The sequence below is a fragment of the Nerophis lumbriciformis genome, linkage group LG08 (genome assembly GCF_033978685.3).
Source record: "Nerophis lumbriciformis linkage group LG08, RoL_Nlum_v2.1, whole genome shotgun sequence".
Classification (NCBI taxonomy): Eukaryota; Metazoa; Chordata; class Actinopteri; order Syngnathiformes; family Syngnathidae; genus Nerophis; species Nerophis lumbriciformis.
This window is the reverse complement of record NC_084555.2, coordinates 34,751,138-34,775,691: the sequence shown is the minus strand read 5'-3', so window position 1 is coordinate 34,775,691 and position 24,554 is coordinate 34,751,138. Positions and strand designations below refer to the sequence as shown.

At 39.9% G+C, this 24,554-nt stretch overlaps 1 protein-coding gene across 3 annotated transcripts in view; it reads left to right on the top strand.

Annotated features, from left to right (window-relative positions):
* Positions 1-24,554, top strand: part of flvcr2a (FLVCR choline and putative heme transporter 2a) — a 47,719-nt gene that overhangs the window by 9,216 nt on the left and 13,949 nt on the right. The window contains exons 1-2 of one of the 3 annotated variants that reach the window (XM_061968744.2): positions 10,452-10,510; positions 14,379-15,018. The exons of 1 other annotated variant lie outside the window; for it this stretch is intronic. In XM_061968744.2, the coding sequence (XP_061824728.2) occupies positions 14,404-15,018 (615 nt within the window). In that variant the 5' untranslated portion in view covers positions 10,452-10,510; positions 14,379-14,403. Of the gene's footprint in view, positions 1-10,451; positions 10,511-14,378; positions 15,019-22,852; positions 24,115-24,554 lie in introns of those variants that run through there. One more of the 3 variants, XM_061968746.2, reaches the window with a different exon arrangement.

Sequence of the window (24,554 nt, the reverse complement as noted above, 5' to 3'; positions counted from 1 at the left end):
TGCTCACTGCTCCCCTCACCTCCCAGGGGGTGATCAAGGGTGATGGGTCAAATGCAGAGAATAATTTCACCACATCTAGTGTGTGTGTGACAATCATTGGCACTTTAACTTTAAGTAGATGGGATCTTTGATCCAAGACACAACTTACATTTAACTAAACTGTTATTTTCTTTGTGCTCGACAAAAGAAAAGTAGTGACAATTTCTCCATGTTAACTTGTTAAGAAACTCGACTTCTGACTTCACCATGATGTCTTGTTAGTTGTTATGAGAGTAGCGTATGTGTGTGTGCGTGTGGCCCTTTAAGATATCACAGCATGTGAGGTGAGTGACGTCAGTGAGTGAGTGGGCGAGAGAGGTGAGGGAGCGCAACAGTTAGTGTGTGCAGGTGCTCTAGCTTGGTGGATGGCTGCGTGTAAGACACCAATAAAGTCGCAAAGTTGCAACAAACCTAACTAACGCGTTACAAAGTAACGCGTTAGTCCCAACACTGGTGAAGACTGTGGCTGGAGCCAAAGGCTCAAAAGAAGAATTTAGCAGAGGTAGGGGGTATTTGTTCTTGACCGTAATGTTGTTAAGGTGATGGTAGTCGATGCAGGGTCTTAAAGATCCGTCCTTCTTGGCAACAAAAAAGAAACCAGATGCCAGAGTTAGAAGGTGTGATGATGCCAGAGGCTAGGGACTCTGTGATATAGTCCTTCATGGCTTCCTTTTCCGGGAGTGACAGGTTGTACAAGCGACTGGAAGGCAGGGTAGCGTCAGGGAGTAGCTTGATGACACAGTCGTAGGGTCTGTGAGGAGGTAGGGCTTCTGCTTGTTCCTTGCTAAATACTTCGGCAAGATCGTGGTAGCACGCCGGTGTCTGAGCCAGATCAGCATGAGGAATAATGGTTCTGGGACGGCTGATCGAAGGAGATGCTGACTTGAGGCAGTTTGCGTGGCATGAGATGCTCCATGCCATGATCTTGCCCGAGGTCCAAGAGACGTGGGGCTCACCCTGGTTGATATAGACAGCAGGACGGTGGCCATGGAAGTCGGAACCCGCTAAGGAGTGTGTAACAACCCACCTGCCGAATCAACTAGCCCTGAAAATGGATGGCGCTGGAGCGTCGGGCCCATACCCGGCCGTCGCCGGCAGCGAGACGCGCTTGGAGGTGCGCTCAGCGCGGCTCCCATATGATTGCGCACTGGTGTGCGTCTGGGCCGTGACAGCGTGGCACGCGAATGTCTGTGCTGCATTGGATCAGTCTCCTTTCTTTAACAGGCAAAAGCTTTATAACCTCACTAATGCCTTGCATCGTCTATATTAGATATATAACAACGGGCGGGTGCGGGCGGGTGCGGTTCTGATTAAATGTTAGGTCGGGTGGATGGCGGATGGTTGACGACTTTCTGATGCGGTTGCAGATGAAATAATTGCCTATCCGCGCATCTCTAATATATAGGATTCCAGACCACCCTCACAGATCTTCAAACTCAGGCAGTTACCAGGAAAACCACCTCCATCACTCAGGACCCCACACATCCACTGCACTCATCATTCCAGCTGCTACCATCAGGCCGTCGTTTTTTTTCCCCAAGACTGTTTACCTTGTAGAGTGTCACTGAAGGCATCAAGACTATGACACCTGTGAAGTGAAAACCATTTCAGGTGACTACCTCTTGAAGCTCATCAAGAGAATGCCAAGAGTGTGCAAAGCAGTAATCAGAGCAAAGTGTGGCTATTTTGAAGAAACTAGAATATGAAACTTGTTAAGTCCATGCCTCAGAGACTGCAAGCTGTTATAAAAACCAGAGATGGTGCAAAAAAATACTAGTGGTGTGTTGTACTGTTTTCTTGTTTGTTTGTTTTTAATGATTCCATATTTTCCTCGGCGTTGAGTGATTCCATATTGTTTTCACTCTGCTTGATCTAATAATGAACCTGTTGCTGACTCCCACAATTAATTTTCTTGATTTCTTTTTGTGTTTCCTAACCCTTGGGGATCTCCCAAATGCAGTGAATGTTATAGGTCCCAGGGACCCAAAAGGGTTTCAGACATAAAAACCTTAAAAATAAGTCATATATATAATTTATTTTGTTTTAATTTCAACGTTTAAATCTCTTGGTCAACTTCAAAGCTATCTGTCAATTTGTATTTATTTTTTTGTTGTGTTTTTTGCCCTTTTGTCAAATATAACCCAGTTGTTTATGGGAAAAACTAAAACTATGCAATGTTTGTCCACACACGTGCAGTATTTTTTTAACCAAATCCACACAACTCTTATGTCAAGACCAACTCACCAACATGTTAAATACATATAGGCATACTTGCCAACCCTCCCGAATTTCAGTGCCTCTCCCGAAAATCTCCCGGGACAACCATTCTCCCAAAAATCTCCCGATTTCCAGCCGGACAACTATATTGGGGCGTGCCTTAAAGGCACTGCCTTTAGCGTCGTCTCCATACTTGCCAACCCTCCTGAATTTTCCGGGAGACTCACGAAATTCAGCGCCTCTCCCGGGACAAATATTCTACCGAAAATCTCCCGATTTTCAGCCGGAGCTGGAGGCCACGCCCCCTCCAGCTCCATGCGGACCTGAGTGAGGACAGCTTTTTTTCACGTCCGCTTTCCCACGACATAAACAGCGTGCTTGCCCAATCACGTTATTCCATACGAGGCGTCCGGCATACCGCCGATGAGCATGGTGCAGATGGAAAACATCTCCTCGGCATCCATGTTGGCGCACACGTTGCCAAAGCCGACGCTGGTCAGGCTGCTGAGGGTGAAGTAGAGGGCGGCGATGTACGAGCTGCGCACCGACGGGCCGCCGACCGTGTTGTTGACGTAGGGCATCTCCAGGCGTTTGCCCAGCTCATGGAGCCATCCTTGGGGAAGAGACGGGAGGACAACAGGGTGACAAGAACTAAATCATCCAGACTAGAGATACATTGTATTATTATGTTTATCTTACCTAAAAATAAATATATTTATTAATTAAAAAAAAAAAACGAAATACATTTTTACTCTATGTTGCTAAAAACATCAAAATTAATTGTATTTTTATTTGTATTTTTTCTGACTCCTTATTACATCCAGCCATAGAATTATACATTAAAATAAACATATTTGAAATAAATAATTTTAAATTATCATAATAATTCATTTAAAATGACCATATTTAATTATTAAAATAATTGCTTGTTTATCAACAACTTTAGCATTTTATTCATTACATTTTGAAGCTCTCAGAAGCCAAGTTATGTTATATTCCGTATTATTTATGCAAGTTTGAAGTATCAATTATCTAAACACAGTTTTGTTTGCATATTTTCAGGATGTAGATATATGTGTATATATATATATATATATATATATATATATATATATATATATATATATATATATATATATATATATATATATATATATCCATCCATCCATTTCCTACCGCTTAATCCCTTCGGGGTCGCGGGGGGCGCTGGAGCCTATCTCAGCTACAATCGGGCGGAAGGTGGGGTACACCCTGGACAAGTCGCCACCTCATCGCAGGGCCAACACAGATAGACAGACAACATTCACACTCACATTCACACACTAGGGCCAATTTAGTGTTGCCAATCAACTTATCCCCAGGTGCATGTCTTTGGAGGTGGGAGGAAGCCGGAGTACCCGGAGGGAACCCACGCAGTCACAGGGAGGACATGCAAACTCCACACAGAAAGATCCCGAGCCCAGGATTGAACCCCGCCCCCGGCCCCGCCCCCGACCCTTTTGTCACTTGGGGACAAAAAGGTCCTGGGGAACTCACTCAATAGCGCGTGCTAAAAATAACATGGCAAAGAATGGACAATGCAAATTTTGTGATTAATTCCTTTACAACTCCTGTGGCCATGGTTCATCCTGCTAACCTTTAAAATGAACCTTCTGTTGAATGATGTCATCTCCAAAGGCAATAAAAAAGACCCACTGAGGTCCCAGGTCTCCCCAAGGGTTAAAATTGTCACTTAAAATGACCAGAGTTTTGTGTCTTGTCTGTTATCTGTTTCTTTCCTACAAAATTGAACTTAAAAAAAACTTCCTCCAAGTCTGGTGATTACATAATTAATGTCAGTGCTGCAGTGAGAGTGCTGTAGCAAGCCAGTAAATGACGACTTTGTTTACATGAATACTAAGAACTGTTTGCTCTTCCTAGTCAGAAGTTTGAAAGCACAGACAGGTAGTGTGAGCAGATGGATAGATCGACTAGAAAATCCAGAACCAGTTTGCGAGACTACTTTACTCTGGGAGAAGCCACAAATGGAGACCAAGTTGTACAAGTGTCGCTGGGTTATGCTCTTCCTCTTTTGTATCTACTCAATGAGCAACGGCATGATGTGGATGCAGTACGGCATCATCGGCAACATTTTTAAACGCTTTTATGATATCGGCACTTTGTCACTGGACTGGCTCGCCATGATTTATTCCTTCACCTACATCCCTCTCATCGTGCCTGTCACATGGATGCTGGACAACCGAGGCCTCAGGGAAGCCATCATTGTGGGCTCAGCTTTCAATTCCATCGGAGCTTGGATCAAAACTACCACGGCTCACCCCAGCTCGTTCGCTGTCACCTTCTTCGGGCAGTTTGTGTGTTCAGTGGGTAATGCTTACATCCTTGGCATTCCATCCAGACTTGCCTCTCTGTGGTTTGGGCAAAAAGAGGTTTCCACTGCTTGTTCCATCGGCGTTCTGGGAAACCAGGTGTGTCCTACAACATCATTAATAGTGTGTGTACATTGTAAAAAAAGATCCTATTTTTATGGTTAATTTACTCTAAATTTCTACTGTAATTTTTCTATTTTTTTAAAAATAGTTTATAAAACTTTAGAATTGAAAACATTATCTGTAAATAAACAATCCTCCTGTTATTTTAAATAATGTGCCAGTAATGACAAAATATGTATACCCGTATTTTCCGCACTATAAGCCGCCCCGGGTTATTAGCCGCACCTTCAATGAATGGCATATTTCAAAACTTTGTTCACCTATAAGCCGCCCCGGGTTATAAGCCGCGCCTACGCTGCGCTAAAGGGAATGTCAAAAAAACAGTCAGATAGGTCAGTCAAACTTTAATAATATATTACAAACCAGCGTTCTAACAACTCTGTTCACCCCCAAAATGTAATGTGCAAATGTGCAATCACAAAAATAGTAAAACTCAACGTTGCTCGAACGTTAATGTCACACAACACACAAAATAAACATTTAAAGCTCACTTTCTGAAATTATTCCTCATCCATAAATCCCTCGAATTCTTCTTCAGTGTCTGAATTAAAAAGTTGGGCGAATATGGCATCCAAAATGGCCGGCTCCGTCTCGTCGAAGTCATTAGAGTCAATGTTGCTGTTGTTGTGCAGCAGTTCCGTGAATCCTGCCTTCTGGAAAGCTCGGACCACAGTTGAGACCGATATATTCGCCCAGGCATTTACAATCCACTGGAAGATGTTGGCGTATGTCGTCCGGTGTTGTGCCGGAAAACGCACCCCTGCTTCCTCTACCTACGCACCATTTATGTTCACTTCTCTTGCTGCTGCTCTATTTCCGTGTTCTACTGCGTGACTTATTGCCTTGAGTTTGAATTCTGCGTTGTACGCGTGTCTCTTAATAGGAGCCATTTTGTGGTCTTTACAGATGTAAACACACAAATGAAATGAAACGTAATATCCGCGCGCTTCTTCTTCTATGGGGGCGGGTGGTTGCTTACAGTAGAAGAAGAAGCGCTTCCTCTTCTATGGGGGCGGGTGCTTACCTTGGCGGTTGCTTACCGTAGAAGAAGAAGCGCTTCCTCTTCTACGGGGAAAAAAGATGGCGGCTGTTTACCGTAGTTGCGAGACCTAAACTTTATGAAAATGAATCTTAATATTAATCCATATACAAAGCGCACCGGGTTATAAGCCGCACTGTCAGCTTTTGAGAAAATTTGTGGTTTTTAGGTGCGGCTAATAGTGCGGAAAATACGGTATTTCTATTTTTTTTTTACAGAAAAATACCAAATTAATTATACATAGCATTTTCTGTTTTCTTAAATTACTTTCAAATTCATGTAAAATTGCAGTAATTATCTTTAACTAAATATGTAGCTTGTTATATAAAAGTCTATGTCCATACTAACAATCTAACACAGGCGTGTCAAACTCAAATACCAAAATTTAAAACTGAACCAAGCCGCGGGCCAAGGTTGAACAAATTAACCTTTTAATAGGGACCCAAACAAGTTTTGCATTGAATATTGAACAAACAAAGCTCATATAACTTTATAGTGACATGCAAAATCGAGTTTCAAATAATAATAATAATAATTAAAAAATATCAATGGCATATCAAATACAATTTGAATAAAAATTTAATGCCTCTTTTCTATTTGTAGCCTTCTGAGGTAAATATCAACATTAACTTTTTCCACAGGCTAATAAATTTGAAAATAAAATAACAATGAATAAACCAACCATTCAGGACTTTAAACTGCTCAGTTTGCAACACACTGATCTAATCTGATGTGCCCAAGCCAGATACCTGGCATCTTTTCTTGGATGCTAGTTCATTAATGTCGGGGCTCAGGCTTTCAGCTGAGGCAACCTTCATTATCAAACGAAGGTGTTCATCAGTCATTATATCTCGTAGTCCACCCGGACCACAGTCTTGGGGGCGTACCTTAAATGCACTGCCTTTAACGTACTCTACGAGCTATCGTCACATCCGCTTTTCATCCATTCTAACATCGTTCAGACCCAGTCACAAGATATGTGTGGCTTCTGTACGCACACACGAGCGAATGCAACGCATACTTCATCAACAGCGATACAGGTTACACTGAGGGTGCCAGTATAAAAAACTTTAACAATGTTAGAAATATACGCCACACTGTGAATCCACACCAAACAAGAATGAAAAACACATTTCGGGAGAACATCCGCACCGTAACACAACATAAACACAACAGAACAAATACCCAGAATCCTTTGCAGCACTAACTCTTCCGGGACGCTACAAAATACACCCCCGCTACCACCAAACCTCCCCCCCACACACACACACCTTGTAGCGTCCCGGAAGAGTTAGTGCTGCTAAGGGTTCTAGGTATTTGTTCTGTTGTGTTTATGTTGTGTTACGGTGCGGATGTTCTCCCGAAATGTGTTTGTCATTCTTGTTTGGTGTGGATTCACAGTATGGCGTATATTTCTAACAGTGTTTACGTTTTTTATTTGGCTACCCTCAGTGTAACCTGTATCGCTGTTGATGAAGTATGCTTTGCATTCAATTGTATGTGCGTGCAGAAGCCGCACATGTTATGTGACTGGGCCAGCACTCGTTGGACTGGCTGAAAAGCAAACATGACGATTTTCGGGAGGGGCGCTGAAGTTTGGAAGACTCCCGGGAGGGTTGGCAAGTATTAGAATTAGCGGTGAATGCGGTGTTACCGCGGCACCGCCGCAATATATAATCGGCGGGCCAGCTTTAGTGTTAATTTGATATCGCCTCAAGGGCCAAATGAAATTACACGGCGGGCCAAACTTGGCTTGCGGGCCAGAGTTTGACACCCATGCTGTAGAATAAAGGTATTTTTCTGCAGAACTGTTTGCATCGTCACTTTATTAAAGGTGGTTGATCTTAATAATTTAGTAAAAATCTGTAAAATTACGATATTTTTCCGCAAAACGTTTCATGAAAATTTCTGTAAATATGTTTTTGATCATTATTTGGTTTACAATGTTTTACTTTTATTTTATGGTTTTCATTTGGCAGCCGTAGCTGCTAGTAGATGACCGTTTTTTTACAGAATTTTTTTTTACTGTGTACAGTTTTGTGCGTGTGTGTGTGTGTGTGTGTGTGAGACAGGCTCTTAGTTTCCCTTAATTCCTAATCTTGATTTTACCAAAACAATTTGGACAATTATTTGCATTCAGCTGTGAATGAACACTTTAGGGAAGGTCCTTTTATGTTCCACAGTTCATAACAAAAGTTCCATAGAGTTGTACGATATAAACAATATATAAATGATATAGAATTGGCATACGATAGAGATTTTAATACAATCGTTATATCGTGATAATGCATGTTGATGACACATTCTGTGTCCTGCAAATTTGACAGGGACATGCAAATGACCGTGTCCTCAACGCACTGTAGCGTCCTCGCTAGCGAGCTAGTCACTAATTACTAATCCTGGCTTCCGTGGCGGCAAATAAAGCATGTTTCTTTCAAGTACTGAATCACTGGTGGGTGAGGAATAGCTAAACGTGCAACACGACGCAGCGTAGGAGGATACAGTAAGCCAGTGGTTCTCAAACTTTTCACCAAGTACCAACTCAGAAAACACTTGGCTCTCCAAGTACCACCATGATTACCAACAACAAAAATACAGTAGCGCAGTAGGCCTAAGTATTCAATAAAAAAACTAGGCAGAGGTTTTATTTAACAAGTATATTTATATTTCTGGCCACTGTAACATGACACACAGTTTAAACAGTAACATTGTGTTTGAATATAGGAAAATAAAACACTGTACTTTAATCAATAGTTTGAGAATCACTGCAATAAGCCATGCTAAGTGCTTAACTACTGTAGCTGTCTTGATTGTAAACCGGTGGGAAGATTGATACAAAAATCGACATTAACCATACCAAGTAGAGTCACTATATGTTCAATCTAATAATGCTCATTCTACTATTTTGATCAATATTTTTACAAGCACAAATATACAGTATTTTTTGTTGTTTTTGTTATTGTTTACAAAGGCAAGAAGCAGACATAGAGGCAACAGGTAAGAAAAACCGTCTTGCATCAAGCTCACACAGAATGAACGCACACGCAAAACAGAAAGTATAACACCACAAAACTGGAAAAGGGTAACAGGAGATGCAATGGAATACATTTATCATTTAAGTTACCCTCAGAATGGCAAATACATTATTCTATGTCATTCTCGTTTATGATTCATGATTTTAGTTTATTTCAAACAATAAAGTTAGGTTGTGGTACATCACATATTTACAGTATACTTTTACCTTGGCATGCATGTACCTGCTCATCTGGAACAAATTACTAACAAAAATCAAAGTACCACAGTATTGTATTTATGTTGCAGAATTTCACTTGAATACGGATTGTATTACAAATTCTGGTAATTTGTTGAACCAAAAAAGAGGCATGATGTTTTTAGGGATTGTGGATTCTCTTGTCATTTATAATTGAAGTGAAAGGTGTGCTCACATTTTTCTAAGATACCTTTCCAAATATATGATGTTGCTGTCCAATGAAAACAATATTAAGAGTTTGGTCTTTGAATATTCTCCTTCATCCAGGTCATTATCGGTATGAAGTAATTGTGCTTGCACACCACACATACGATACAACCCCTGGAAAAAAATATGGAATCACCAGACTTGCAAGATGTTCATTCAGTTGTTTAGTTTTGTTGAAAAAATCAGATAACAGACATGAAACAAAATTATAATCAGTTTAAGTGGCAACTTTCTGGCTTTAAGAAACAATACAATAACTCAAGAATATAGAGGTGGTCAGTAACAGTTTCTTTTGTTGATCAAGCAGAGAGACAAAATTATGAACTCACTCAATTCTGAAGAAAGAATTACGGATTCACCCTTTAAATTCTCATTTCCAAAGCTGTTCATTAGTCTGCAGTTAAAAAGGAGTGTTCCACCTTGGAGAGCTGTTGCACCAGGTGGATTGACATGAATCATGGCTCCAAAACGAGAGATGCCAATTGAAACAAAAGAGAGGATTATCAAACTTTTTCAAGAGGGTAAACCATCACACAATTTTGCAAAAGATGTTGATTGTTCACAAGCAGCTTTGTCTAAAGTCTGGACCAAGTACAAACAAAGTGGGAAGTTTTTATGAGGCAAGCATCCCGGTAGACCAAGAAACATATCAAAGCATCAAGACCGAAAACTTCAAGCAAATAAAGAACAAATGGGAGGAAACTGGAGTCACTGTCTGTGACCGAACTGTAAGAAACCGCCTAAAGGAAATGAGATTTAAATACATAAAAGCTAAACAATAGCTGTCATTAACATCAACACAGACAACAATAAGTTTTACAATGGGCTAAGGAAAAGCAGCCTTTGACATGATCTGACCTAAAGGCCTTTAAAAGTTCAAAATGAATAAAAAAGGAATTTCAAGCTTGATATTTTTGTTTAGAAATGAAGTTATTTGAGAAATGTTAACCAATAAAAGAATTTAAAAAAAGAAACCTAAATATTTTACCCCCATCAAAAATTCAATGACTTTGAAAATAATTAAAATTGTAATTTCTAAATTGCCGTTTTTGTTTTACAATTATAATGACATGTTGTTGTAGTATATTGCAAAGTGGAATACAGTATATTACAGTATTTTTCTCAAGTTGGCGTCCAAATGGGAAATGACGTGTTCATGTTTGCACAAGGTCGCCATCTTGTGCCTAGTTGGCGTAATAATTTACTGTATTTATTAGGGTCATTGAAAACATACCGGAGCTTCAGGTAGGCTAACTGTAAAACTTAAAAAAAAAAATTATAAATGTTTTCGTCCAACTTTTTAAGACTCTAGTTGGATTGGGTTGTTGATACAGCTCAGAAGAGCATTTGTCGTCACTTATATGACGTTGGGAAAGCTGAACCGCTTGTTGTTGAACTAGCTGGAGAAAAAAGAAGTTAAACAAGAATCTAGGACTAGCAGAAAAAGTACCGTGTATAGTTTGTCTTCTTGTGCCGTTTATCTGGCTTGTTATGCCGGAGGTCTAGAAGGGAGCGAGCAATAAAAGTACGCCTTATTCTCGAGAAACGACGCTTCAAACTTGAAGCTAAACTGACTTTGCTAGCTGGCTTGGAGAATAGTGAGCATGGCCACGTTATTTATGTCACTTGTATAGCCAACACGTAGGCAGAAGCTACACTTTATTTAATTCTCCTAGAACTGACGTCAGCAGAACAAAAGTACATCCAAACAGTTAATCTGTTTGAATGTATCATCATTATTTTTTGCAAAATATCGCATCAATATACTTTCTAAATAACGGTCTATTTTGATAAAATACTGTTATCTAACAGTTCACCCAAATGCATCCTTCCGTTCTTTCAAAGTCAGTCAAATCAAGTCCTTTTTCGAGGGTCATCTCAGTCTACTGTATGCAAAGAAATGTGATGTAACACACCTAAGGTATGTTCGTCCTGCATGCTTTTTAACGTCAGTCAAGAGTTCATTCTCAGAACAATTAAGCATTATCTGTGTGTGTTATTATTGCTAAGGCAGGCAATCACACAGCAGGCTGATAAAGGTCACAAGACAGACTTTTACATGGTATTTCCTGCCATATGGACTTTGATTTACTCAACTGCAGAAAGTACTTGGCACCTGCTCGGAGTAAAGCCTTCATTTGTGGACAAAATATGACATAATATTGTATATTCAATCTCCTTTTCCCCACATAAAATTTGTCTTAATTAACTGAAATATACTGTATCTATAGTAAAATGTTTCATAATACAGACAAATAGGTCAGCATGATGGCATGGCTGCCTCACAATCAGAAGATCTAGATTCAAATCTCTGTGCAAAGTTTACATGTTTTCATTTGGTTGCCTGGGTGTACGCCGTGTACTCCGGTTTTACCACAGCCAAAAAAAATGAAGATGTAACACAATTGGAGATGTAAATTGCCTATAGAATGTGAGAGTTTGTATGTGCCCTGTGATCGATAAGTCCAAGGTCTTCCCCACCTCTTGCCAAAATTCATTTAAGATCAGTTAGTAAGGACAAATTACAGTTCAGTTACAGTTAATGGATGGATGGTAAATACACATAATAGTGTCAACCAATTGATTGATTGATTGATTGAGATGTTTATTAGTAGATTAGTAGATAGTAGACAAAGGAAAATAATACATTATATAAAACAGTACAGTTTACACAGTACAGTACATATTCCGTACAATTGACCACTAAATGGTAACACCCGAATACGTTTTTCAACTTGTTTAAGTCAGGGTCCACGTTAATCAATTCATGGTAAACGTTTTATACACTTGACCATGTTATTGAATTCTATTACATCTTCTTTCCTTCAACTGTAAAACTTTTGAGCGTTACAGATGCCATGTCTGCTGTGCAGGATGGTATATTCTCTGGTTAAGTGGTCTACTGCAACATAGGGAGGTATCATTCATATGAACGGTAATTACAACTATTTTTGCAGATACAAATTTTTTTTTTTACCCCAAGAGTAAAGGGAGACGTCTGTTTGATGTGCAGCATTTATTTATCTATGTAAAGGTGCAGTTTGCAAGTCCAAGTTGCAACAATTTTGTTTAAACCAAATACAATAAGAACAAAAATAATGGCTGGCATATGAGTCCAACAGATTTAACAAAAAAATATCTCCTTTTGTCACAATTAGAAGTTAGACTTTGTAAACATCGCTGGCTGTCCTGTAAAGCTCTTCGCAAATGAAAGGATTTAAAAAAGGATGCATAGGCCAATGTGCTGCTGTTAAACTGGTGAACGAGACTGGTGGGGTGTATCTTTACAAAGTTGAACCAAGAAAAGGGCAGACTATAATGACTGGTTTGTTTAAAAAATAGGGCCCTTTACGCATCTACTTAGTGCTGCAATTAGTAAACTTAGATGTCGTAATCAACCATGAAAAATTCTCTGCGGTTCTTTCTTTCTGTTGACACATTCCAGCCCTGTCATGCAAATTTGAGAGCAACAAGCTGCAATGAATGCAATGTCAAAGCAGTGTAGCATCCTGGCACTGGTGGCTACTTGCTAGCTGGCGTGCTAGAGCATGTCCATACACAGTGCGGATCTGCTCCTCTATACTAATTCTGGCTTCCGCGGCGACAAATTAACTACATTTCTTACAGTTATCATTATCACTGGAGAACGGGGAGTAGCTGGACATGCCATGATGTCACCCATTCCTACTTTGGATGTTAAACAGGCTACTTAGACTCTTGCAGTAATGTTTTTACACTTGTATGCAACTGCATACTGTAGCTGCATGCCTGCCTGCTTTCAGTGCAATTCATTAATAGGTAGAGTGAATGAAAAATCACATTGTTTTTATTTATATTAGTTGTTAAGTGTAGTCGACGATTCAAAAAATTAGTTGAAAGATTCGTTGTCAGAATTTATTTAATCTGTGGCAACGCAAGCGCTGTAACAATTAATCGCTAAAATCGATGACAAATATATTCCGCTTACGATATATTCTATGGCTTCGATTAACAGTTTAATGAGTGTAACTAATAAAAATAGCTAAACTCCAAACCGTGAGGAGTGCCCAGAACTTTGAATACATCGTTTCTGCACAGCCGTTGCAATAGAGTGTACATGGGAGCGGTGGTGTTTGGCTCCCGGTTATTTTAAATGTATACCAATTCACACATGTCAAAAGAGCATTTCAATGTTGATGATTTGCATTCATTAGAACAAAAGAATGAGGAATAATTTTTTCCATAAAATTCGCATTGAGGCTATAAAGTATGATATCTTACTCGATTACTAAAAATAATCAATTGCTATAGTCTGAGGGGCAGCGCTACTTCCAAACTGCACCAAAAATCGTCCCTGAGAGATTGATTAAGACAAAACTGAATTATGAGCTAATTATAAACTACTCAATATTAGCCTTTTTGCTTGCCAAGATACAACCATTTTTTACATTACACTTGTTACAGAATTTCTAATTTGTGATTTTATCTTTTTGCAAACTGGTATATTTTCATATTGGATCCCTTAAAAAATTACACATGTAAAATATAATGCATAATCTTTTGGTGCTCAAGGGTATGCAAAAATATGACTGCAGTCAACATTACTGCACATGGAAGAAACTGCAGTAAACCCTCAACATTACAGAAACACCATTAACTAAAATATTTTGGTCTTTGACCTTTCCTGTAACTTATTTGCTTTGTATATATTCCAAAGAATTTGTTGTATGACCTGTTATCAGTCTTCGTGTGTGCGTCATGTGCTTAACATCGGCAACAAAATTGAGCTGATCTCCCAAAAGACAAGTCCTAAAACATTTATAGCATGTTCTGATGCAATCTAAAAGGAGGAGTTTAAAGATCTGGATTAAAAGTCATGTAAAAAACAGTCATGTGATCAAAGAGGCGTTATCCGGGGAGCCAGGCAGGTGAGCTTTGACATAATGAACAGGGTGCCTGACAGGTAACTTTCGAGAGCTTTGCTTCTCATTAAAACCCCTCCCTAGATTTACCTGTGCAATCAGCAAGGACAATTTGCAGTCAAGGAACTATACCTGCTGTTTGGGAAATGCTCATGAGGCAAATGGCAACTCTGTTCACATGCACAAGGAGAACTGTTTGCTTTTCTCTTTAGTTGATTACAGAAGGAGGGGAGGAACATGAGCAGTCAGGAGGAGCTCTGTTATGACTGGATGGACAGCCACGATGGATCGTCTCCGTCTAGAAAAGCCAGAACAAATTTGGGACAATTTAATGGTCAACTCTCCCTGGGAAATGCCAGCCTCATATCGAACTCCTCCATTCAGGACACCTCACAGATCTTCCCACTTATGGAAACCAAGTTGTACAAGCGCCGTTGGGTCATGCTCTTCCTCTTTTGCATCTACTCAATGAGCAACGCCATGATGTGGCTGCAGTACGGCATCATCGGAAACATTTTTAAGCACTTTTATGCTATCGACAGCTTGTCCCTGGACTGGCTCTCCATGATTTATTTTTTTACCTACATCCCTCTCATCGTGCCTGTCACATGGATGCTGGAGAACCAAGGCCTCAGGGAAGTCATCATGGTGGGCTCTGCCTTTAATTGCATCGGTGCTTGGATCAAAACCAGCACGGCTCATCCAGACACATTCGCTGTCACCTTCTTCGGACAGTTTGTGTGTTCAGTGGGTACTGTTTACATCCTTGGAATTCCATCCAGACTTGCCTCTCTGTGGTTTGGGCAGCAGGAGGTTTCCACTGCTTGTTCCATTGGTGTTTTGGGAAACCAGGTGTGTAAATTTTTGTCTGTCAGGCTTGTCAGTGTGTGCTTGAGAGAAAGAGAGATGTACATGGGTACCTCCATTTACGAGTATTTTGAGATACGGGCTGTCAATTAGCTTTTTGTTGTGATTTAAATTGCAAGCATTATTTAAGTTATGAGCCTCCGAGCCGCTAGAAGGCGTAGCTAGCAAATGCCATAGTAAACGCTGTAAGATCCTCCCCAAAACATCCGGTCAAACTTGCTAAGACTTGCTAATAGCATTGACTTTTAAGTTTATTTTCCAACCAATTTAAAACAAGAACTTTAGCAGCAGTCCAGCTTCCACAGCCTTCCCGCCGACATCGTCCTCCTGCTAAGGTTTGACCCTCCGCCCACGCTTCGGCTTAATGCTAAAGCTATTGTGAGTTTCCCACGGACTCTGTCCTTGCTGCTCCTGCTGCTGTCTAGAAAACCCGTTTCCATATGAGTTGGGAAATTGTGTTAGATGTAAATATATTGCAAATCCTTTTCAACCCATATTCATTTGAATGCTCTACAAAGACAAGATATTAGATTTTCAATTTCATACATTTTTAATTTTTTTTGCAAATAATAATTAACTTAGAATTTTATGGCTGCAACACGTGCCAAAGTAGTTGGGAAAGGGCATGTTCACCACTGTGTTACATGGCCTTTCCTTTTAACAACACTCAGTAAACGTTTGGGAACTGAGGAGAGACATTTTTTAAACTTCTCAGGTGGAATTATTTCCCATTCTTGCTTGATGTACAGCTTAAGTTGTTCAACAGTCCAGGGGTCTCCGTTGTGGTATTTTAGGCTTCATAATGCGCCACACATTTTCAATGGGGGACAGGTCTGGACTACAGGCAGGCCAGTCGAGTACCGGCACTCTTTTACTATGAAGCCACGTTGATGTAATACGTGGCTTGGCATTGTCTTGCTGAAATAAGCAGGGGCGTCCATGGTAACGTTGCTTGGATGGCAACATATGTTGCTCCAAAACCTGTATGTATCTTTCAGCATTAATGGCGCCTTCACAGATGTGTAAGTTACACATGTCTTGGGCACTAATACACCCCCATACCATCACAGATGCTGGCTTTGCAACTTTGCGCCTATAACAATCCGGATGGTTATTTTCCTTTTTGGTCTGGAGGACACGACGTCCACAGTTTCCAAAAACAATTTGAAATGTGGACTTGTCAGACCACAGAACACTTTTCCACTTTGTATCAATCCATCTTAGATGAGCTCAGGCCCAGCGAAGCCGACGGCGTTTCTGGGTGTTGTTGATAAACGGTTTTCGCCTTGCATAGGAGAGTTTTAACTTGCACTAACAGATGTAGCGACCAACTGTAGTTACTGACAGTGGGTTTCTTAAGTGTTCCTGAGCCCATGTGGTGATATCCTTTACACACTGATGTCGCTTGTTGATGCAGTGCAGCCTGAGGGATCGAAGGTCACGGGCTTAGCTGCTTACGTGCAGTGATTTCTCCAGATTCTCTGAACCCTTTGATGATATTACTGACCGTAGATTTTGAAATCCCTAAATTCCTTGCAGTAGCTGGTTGAGAAAGGTTTTTCTTAAACTGTTCAACAATTTGCTCACGCATTTGTTGACAAAGTGGTGACCCTCACCCCATCCTTGTCTGTGAATGACTGAGCATTTCATGAAATCTACTTTTATACCCAATCATGGCACCCACCTGTTCCCAATTTGCCTGTTCACCTGTGGGATGTTCCAAATAAGTGTTTGATGAGCATTCCTCAACTTTATCAGTATTTATTGCCACCTTTCCCAACTTCTTTGTCACGTGTTGCTGGCATCAAATTCTAAAGTTAATGATTATTTGCAAAAAAAAAATGTTTCAGTTTGAACATCAAATATGTTGTCTTTGTAGCATATTCAACTGAATATGGGTTGAAAATGTTATGTTATGTTATGTTATGTTATTTTCATTTATTATGCGCACCCCAACCAACTGTTACATCAGCCCGGGCGCAGCCCAAGTGGACAAACAAAAAAACAGAAACAGAGACTGAGACACACAAAGGAATCTAAACTAAACATTTAAGACTCACAATGAACACATACATCAAAAGTCATCTGCGGTAAAGAGGTGAGTTTTAAGCTGTGCTCTAAAAGAGTCCAGAGTGGTGGCCATCACTAGGTGCCATCACTGAGAAAGCACGGTCTCCCTTTGTCACTAGGTTTGACCGTGGGACCTTCAGGGTCATCTGGTTGTCCGATCTAAGGCAACAACCAAGCCTGGAGCTGGTGGGTTGGTCCAGGAGATCTTTGATGTAAGCTGGGGCGAGACCATTGAGCGCTTTGAAGACATACGTGACGATCTTAAATTTCACTCTGCGCTTCACTGGGAGCCAGTGAAGGGAGGAGAGGATGGGGGAAATATGTTCCCTCATTTTTGCGCCTGTCACCAGCCTGGCAGCTGCATTTTGTACTAGCTGCATGCTATGGATGGTCTTGTCGGTGACCCCAGCATAAAGGGCATTGCAATAGTCCAGTCTAGAAAAGATGAGCATCAACACGACCCTCCGTAGGTCACTGGGGGAGAGGAAAGACTTGGCTATGGTGCGTAGTTGGAAAAAACAGGATTTCACCACAGATTTCACTTGCTTGTCAAACTTGAGGTCTGGGTCGAATATGACCCCAAGGTTTTTGACATGGGGTTTTTCAAGAGTGGCCAAATTTCCCAAATTCTTTCTGATCTGACTGACCGAGGTGGAGTTGCCAAACAGAAGAATTTCACTCTTGGTGTCATTGAGCTGCAGGAAGCTTTGTGACATTTACTCCTTTATGTCCCGCAAGCAATCTTTCAAAAGGTCCAGCCCAGAGGGATCGTCTGTCTTGAGTGGAAGATAGATTTGAGTATCGTCAGCGTAGCAGTGAAAGGAAATTTGTAGATGGAGAACAGGATGGGACCCAGTATTGAGCCCTGAGGGACCCCACAGGTGATTTGCAATGATTTGATTTGATTTGATTTGATTTGCAAATCATTGTATTCCGTTTATATTTACATCTAACACAATTTCCCAACTCATATGGAAACGGGGTTTGTATTAACACTCCAAGGCCAGCACATCGCATAAAATGCCCCAGCTCTTACTTTCCACAACACCGATTGCGGAACTTAGCATAATAACAACTTTTTCAACGCCATTACTCGTCGCCATCTTAGCCTTATCAACCAGCTTTTCTTCTTCGGTAACTTGGTTCATTGTACATGTTGGATTTAATGGGATGAAAAGAGACCAATCAGAACGGACTGAAAAGGATTTTAAAATCCTTTTCAGTCAGCTAGAAGAGGTAAATGCGTTACATAAGTATTACAGTATTACATTACTTCATAGAAAGTACTGTACTGTAGTTGTTTTTTCCATCATTTATGCAGTTGATTTCCTAATCAGTCAAAGGGGCCATAGCTTAATTACAACTTTTCTTACTTAGGGCCTGATCTACTAAAGATGTGCCTGTTTTATAACACTTACAAACTTGACAGCACATGCAAAGCTGATCTATTAAGCTCCTACGCACAGGACTGCATCTCTTAAATGAGCAAAATAGAGAGTGCTGTCCATTTAGCGTGTCTGACTCATGATTACGGTATGCTGAATAAGACCTAAGTCCAATTTAGGGATGAAATAAAACAGAATGTGAGATGTAACATGTCATGTTGACAGCTTCATTTATGTGGTGCAAGACAAGATCGATCAAATATATAACCAGGGTTTCATATAGGATGTTCGCCTTCCGCCCGATTGTAGCTGAGATAGGCTCCGGCGCCCCCCGCGACCCCAAAGGGAATAAGCGGTAGTAAATGGATGGATGGATGGAATTCAAAATGGAATTATACTTACATTTTTAGATAAACCTTCATATACAAACTCCATTGATTTTGAGTATTATATAGTCAAGTGTCAAAATATGTCAAAACTAACTTGATGTTTGGCTGCACTCACCTGTTAGGCCAAACACTGCATACCAGTTATTGTCATGCGTGTTTGTGTTGTGTCCCTTCAATCTGGCAGCCTGCTGTGATGCATGAAAAGCCGCATTGTCATTGACATCCACATGCCCACCATGACGCCATGTGTTTGTGTTCATCCTATAACACAATGTAACATCCATGTGTTCTGCATTGTGTAGTTCTCACGTCTGAGATATTTTAAGAGGAAAAACTCCCAGTGAGACAAAAAAAGAACTCACCAGAAGAGATCAAACAGAAGTTTGTGTGCCAAAGCAAACTTTGGTGTATTGGAATTTTGATGAAAATGAATGAAATATATTCACTTTTTGTCTTACTGGAAGTTTGTATGAAAATAATGTATTTTAATTGTATCATCCAGTTTTTCTATTGCAATGAGGTTTAATATTTTCTTGTTTACCTCTGACTGCATCATAAGAACAAGGTAAGTGACTTCCTTTATACCACATTTGATTGGAAGGCTATGCTTGTGGAGTCCATTATACCTGAGACACTTTACTTGCTACACTTTGTTCTCGAGTAGGATGTAAAATACTACATTAATATGAAACTTGAGCTCATTTTAGCAATACGTTTGTTCAATAATTTTGCATGTGACAAACAGAGGTGGGTAGTAACGCGCTACATTTACTCCGTTACATCTACTTGAGTAACTTTTGGGATAAATTGTACTTCGAAGAGTAGTTTTAATACAACATACTTTTACTTTTACTTGAGTATATTTATAGAGAAGAAACGCTACTTTTACTCCGCTCCATTTATCTACAAACCCTGTTTCCATATGAGTTGGGAAATTGTGTTAGATGTAAATATAAACGGAATACAATGATTTGCCAATCATTTCCAACCCATATTCAGTTGAATATGCTACGAAGACAACATATTTGATGTTCAAACTGATAAACATTTTTGTTTTTGCAAATAATCATTAACTTTAGAATTTGATGCCAGCAACACGTGACAAAGAAGTTGGGAAAGGTGGCAATAAATACTGATAATGTTGAGGAATGCTCATCAAACACTTATTTGGAACATCCCACAGGTGTGCAGGCTAATTGAGAACAGGTGGGTGCCATGATTGGGTATAAAAACAGCTTCCCAAAAAATGCTCAGTCTTTCACAAGAAAAGATGGGGCGAGGTAAACCCCTTTGTCCACAATTGCGTGAGCAAATAGTCAAACAGTTTAAGAACGTTTCTCAAAGTGCAATTGCAAAAAATTTAGGGATTTCAAAATCTACGGTCCATAATATCATCAAAAGGTTCAGAGAATCTGGAGAAATCACTCCACGTAAGCGGCATGGCCGGAAACCAACATTGAATGACCGTGACCTTCGATCCCTCAGACGGCACTGTATCAAAAACCAACATCAATCTCTAAAGGATATCACCACATGGGCTCAGGAACACTTCAGAAAACCAATGTCACTAAATACAGTTGGTCGCTACATCTGTAAGTGCAAGTTAAAACTCTGTTGAACAACTGAAGCTCTACATAAAACAAGAATGGGAAATAATTCCACTTTCAAAGCTTCAACAATTAGTTTCCTCAGTTCCCAATCGTTTATTGAGTGTTGTTAAAAGAAAAGGTGATGTAACACAGGGGTGAACATTCCCTTTCCCAACTACTTTGACACGTGTTGCAGCCATAAAATTCTAAGTTAATTATTTATTGCAAAAAAAAAAAAAGTTTATGAGTTTGAACATCAAATATATTGTCTTTGTAGTGCATTCAATTGAATATGGGTTGAAAAGGATTTGCAAATCATTGTGTTCCGTTTATATTTACATCTAATACAATTTCCCAACTCATATGGAAACATGGGGGTTTGTACATTCAGCTCGCTACTCGGTACTGATTTTTATCAATCTGTTAATGCACGCTTTGTTTTGGTTTGTCAGACAGACCTTCAAAGTAGGATCTATCGCATGCCTGCGTTTCACCAATCAAATACAGTCACTGGTGATGTTTGACTCCGTTTCACCAATCAAATGCAGTCACTGGTGACATTTGACTCCGTTTCACCAATCAAACAGAGCCAGGCGGTCACATGATTAACAAGCTTAAGCTTACATGAGCTCAACGTCAAATTTGAGGAAGCACATCGCGGTAAGTAACGTTAGTAAATATTTTGTCTGTAACCGTAGGCTGATGTTAGCTTCCCTGCTATGAATCACTGTCAAATGTACATCGTGTGGGGACATTTATTAACGCACTGCAGCCTCTTAGACAGACAGAGACACACACACTCACACGCACAGTCGCACACACACTCACGCATGCATAGAAACACCAATCAGAAGTGCACAGTGTGTTCCCAGGTGCAGCCCACACCTATCAGTTTATGGTTTTGCGTAAAGGCTAACTTGTTATTTCAGTGTTTCCCACACATTCATTTATTTGTGGCGGCCCGCCACGAAAGAATTACTTCCGCCACAAATGGATTTTTCGGCTTTTGACTCGCTCGACCGCTCATAAAAGCAATGGGACTGTCTGTGAATGTTGCTTGTAGTTACACCTCCGGTGCAGTAGGTGGCGGTAGCCTACTATGCATTGTAACTCCGCCAATAGCGCTTAATTCACCTGGTGGGCCAGAAGAAGAAGAAGAAGAAGAAGAGGGACGGACGGAATCAAAATACTCGCCGGCGACTTTTCATAATGATGGCGCTTCCTACGTTTCTACCTCAAACGTCCAAAAGCTGCTGAAAGCCTTGATCCAGGATGCCATGGGGAAAAAAACTTAAATGGTGCCTTTTGGCGACAGTTAGCAGCTTGGTGGCTCATAGCCGGCTAGCTAACGCTTGCTAGCGTGGTAGCATTGCTTCATTTTTACAGGTGTTATAGGTAGATAGTAGTGATGGGTCCGGCAACACCGATGCATGCGTCGAGCTCATAGAGCGAAACCCTGTGTCGGTGCGCGTACCGCTTTTTGAAAGTCACGTGACCGATCATGAGCTGTTTTGGTCACGTGACCAATACGCGAACTGTGTCGCACTGACGCCTCCTCTGTGCCCTGTGAGCGGCTCTTTTCTACAGCCGGAGAAATAATAACTAAGAAGAGAAAGCGTCTAAAATTAAGTTTTTTTTTTTTTTTTTTTTTAGTAAAAATAAATAAATAAATAATAATTTCCAGGTCCACAAGCATCCTCATTCACAACACGTTCTCTTAGATTTCCATGTTATGATACATGTTCACATTATTTATTGACTGTATCTAAAAAAGACAAAAAATATATTTTTATTTAAATGAAGTTATGAAATAATCCTAAATGAAATACAATGACTTGGTTTATATTATTGTATATACTAGGTCAGTGGTTCTCAACCTTTTTTCAGCAATGTACCCCCTGTGATTTTTTTTAAAAATTCAAGTACCCCCTAATCAGAGCAAAGCATTTTTGGTTGGAAAAAAAAAGATAAAGAAGTAAAATACAGCACTATGTCATCAGTTTCTGATTTATTAAATTGTATAACAGTGCAAAATATTGCTCATTTGTAGTGGTCTTTCTTGAACTATTTGGAAAAAAAGATATAAAAATAACTAAAAACTTGTTGAAAAATAAACAAGTGATTCAATTATAAATAAAGATTTCTACACATAGAAGTAATCATCAACTTAAAGTGCCCTCTTTGGGGATTGTATTAGAGATCCATCTGGATTCATTAACTTAATTCTAAACATTTCTTCACAAAAAAAAATAAATCTTTAACATCAATATTTATGGAACATGTCCACAAAAAATCTAGCTGTCAACACTAAATATTGCATTGTTACATTTCTTTTCACAGTTCTTTTTAACAGACATTTTAGTGACAAACCTGAGCTTGTGCTTCACTGAGTTTATGAACTTACATTCATATTTTGTTGAAGTATTATTCAATAAATATATTTATAAAGGATTTTTGAATTGTTGCTATTTTTAGAATATTTTAAAAAAATCTCACGTACCCCTTGGCATACCTTCAAGTACCCCCAGGGGTTCGCGTACCCCCATTTGAGAACCACTGTACTAGGTCATAAAATCAGTGTCAGTTGAGTCGGTCCATAGGTTGCCTGTAGGGATTTTTAATGTCCAGCAGATGTCATTATTTAGTGACACAGTATCAATACAGTTTTGCAATGTGTCGAAACGCTTCATGACGTCTCATCAACCCATCACTAGTAGATAGGTTATTGCTGCATCGCTCGCGGCTCGTCATATATTTAACGTTAATCCGTGATTTCACCGAGCGTTTCACTGACGGTGAGCAGCCTGACGCTGCTTCATTAACACCGCCGCTGTTTGACTCGTGGCCCGGGGCAGACGCATGTAGTAACAGTCACGTGGTACAATACCGACGATCTAACGTGTCCAGGTTATAACCATGTTGTCAATAAACACACATGGACTGAAGCTAAATTGTCCACTGTCCACTGCAGCATGTGAATGCAATGAAAAGAATAAAATCTGAGTCAACCAGCTGTTAAAATGTCCAGGTTAATGTTTTGGCCATTAAAGGCCCTTCATTTCAAGATTTCAACTGTGATCGGGCTTTAAACAGGTGGCTGACCTGTTCAGATGAGTGTAACTGCTACTGGTCAAATAATGTGAAATAGCATTTAATTTTACATGTATGCAATGCCATTTAAATGTAATTATAGATAATAATAATAATAAATACTGTGTAGTGTTGTAAATAGTCAACGGGAAGGATTTTAGTAAGATATAAGCCATGAGCACTACACAGCCAGAAAAAAACCTAGGCAGGACAAGTAAAAATATTGGGGCAAGTAGATTTGAGAAGTCGGGCAAGTAGAAAAAACCTTAACGTTGAACCCTGCATGTGTTGAGCTGCTGCCGCTTAAGGTTAGACGGCACTGTACATAGAGCGGTTCTGCTCGTTAGTAATAAATTCTAATGTTGGATGTTCACTCCTTCACACAGATGAGTATAGAAAAATATTTTCAACGGCCGAAAAGGGCTCGACTTGGAGAGGAGGTAGGCCTACAGTCCGGACCACAGGTGCGACCTGTTCAGCAGCAGCAGGAGGAGGAGGAGGAGGAGGTTGACTGACTGTGGCAGGACACCTCTGCCTCTGTTTCACTTCATGTTGCTGGTAAATAATATGGTTGTAGTAGTAGGCTAAAGTTAAATTATTTAATATTCACTAATTAAAGGGGCAGAGCTTTAAGAGACATTTTAGCTTTTATATTTTATAAGATATATTTTTTGTAAGAACCACAATTAATAAGTATATTTCAGTGAATCACTAATGGTTCAAATCTGTATATAAATATGTACATAAAATGTTGTAATTATATTCCAACTCCGCGTTCTTCTTGGTCATCGCCGCTGCCCCCCCCCCACGACCAGACCACCACAAATAGATGCCTGTCCTGTGGGAAACACTGTATTTTCCTTTTTAATCTCTGCCTACTGAGCCTATGGTGCTGTTAAGTTATTGTGGCTCAATTTACCTGAATTTTTTTTTATGTTAATGTATTATTATTTAATATATATTATTTTTTTAGTTGGTTAAGAGATATTCCTGGCTCT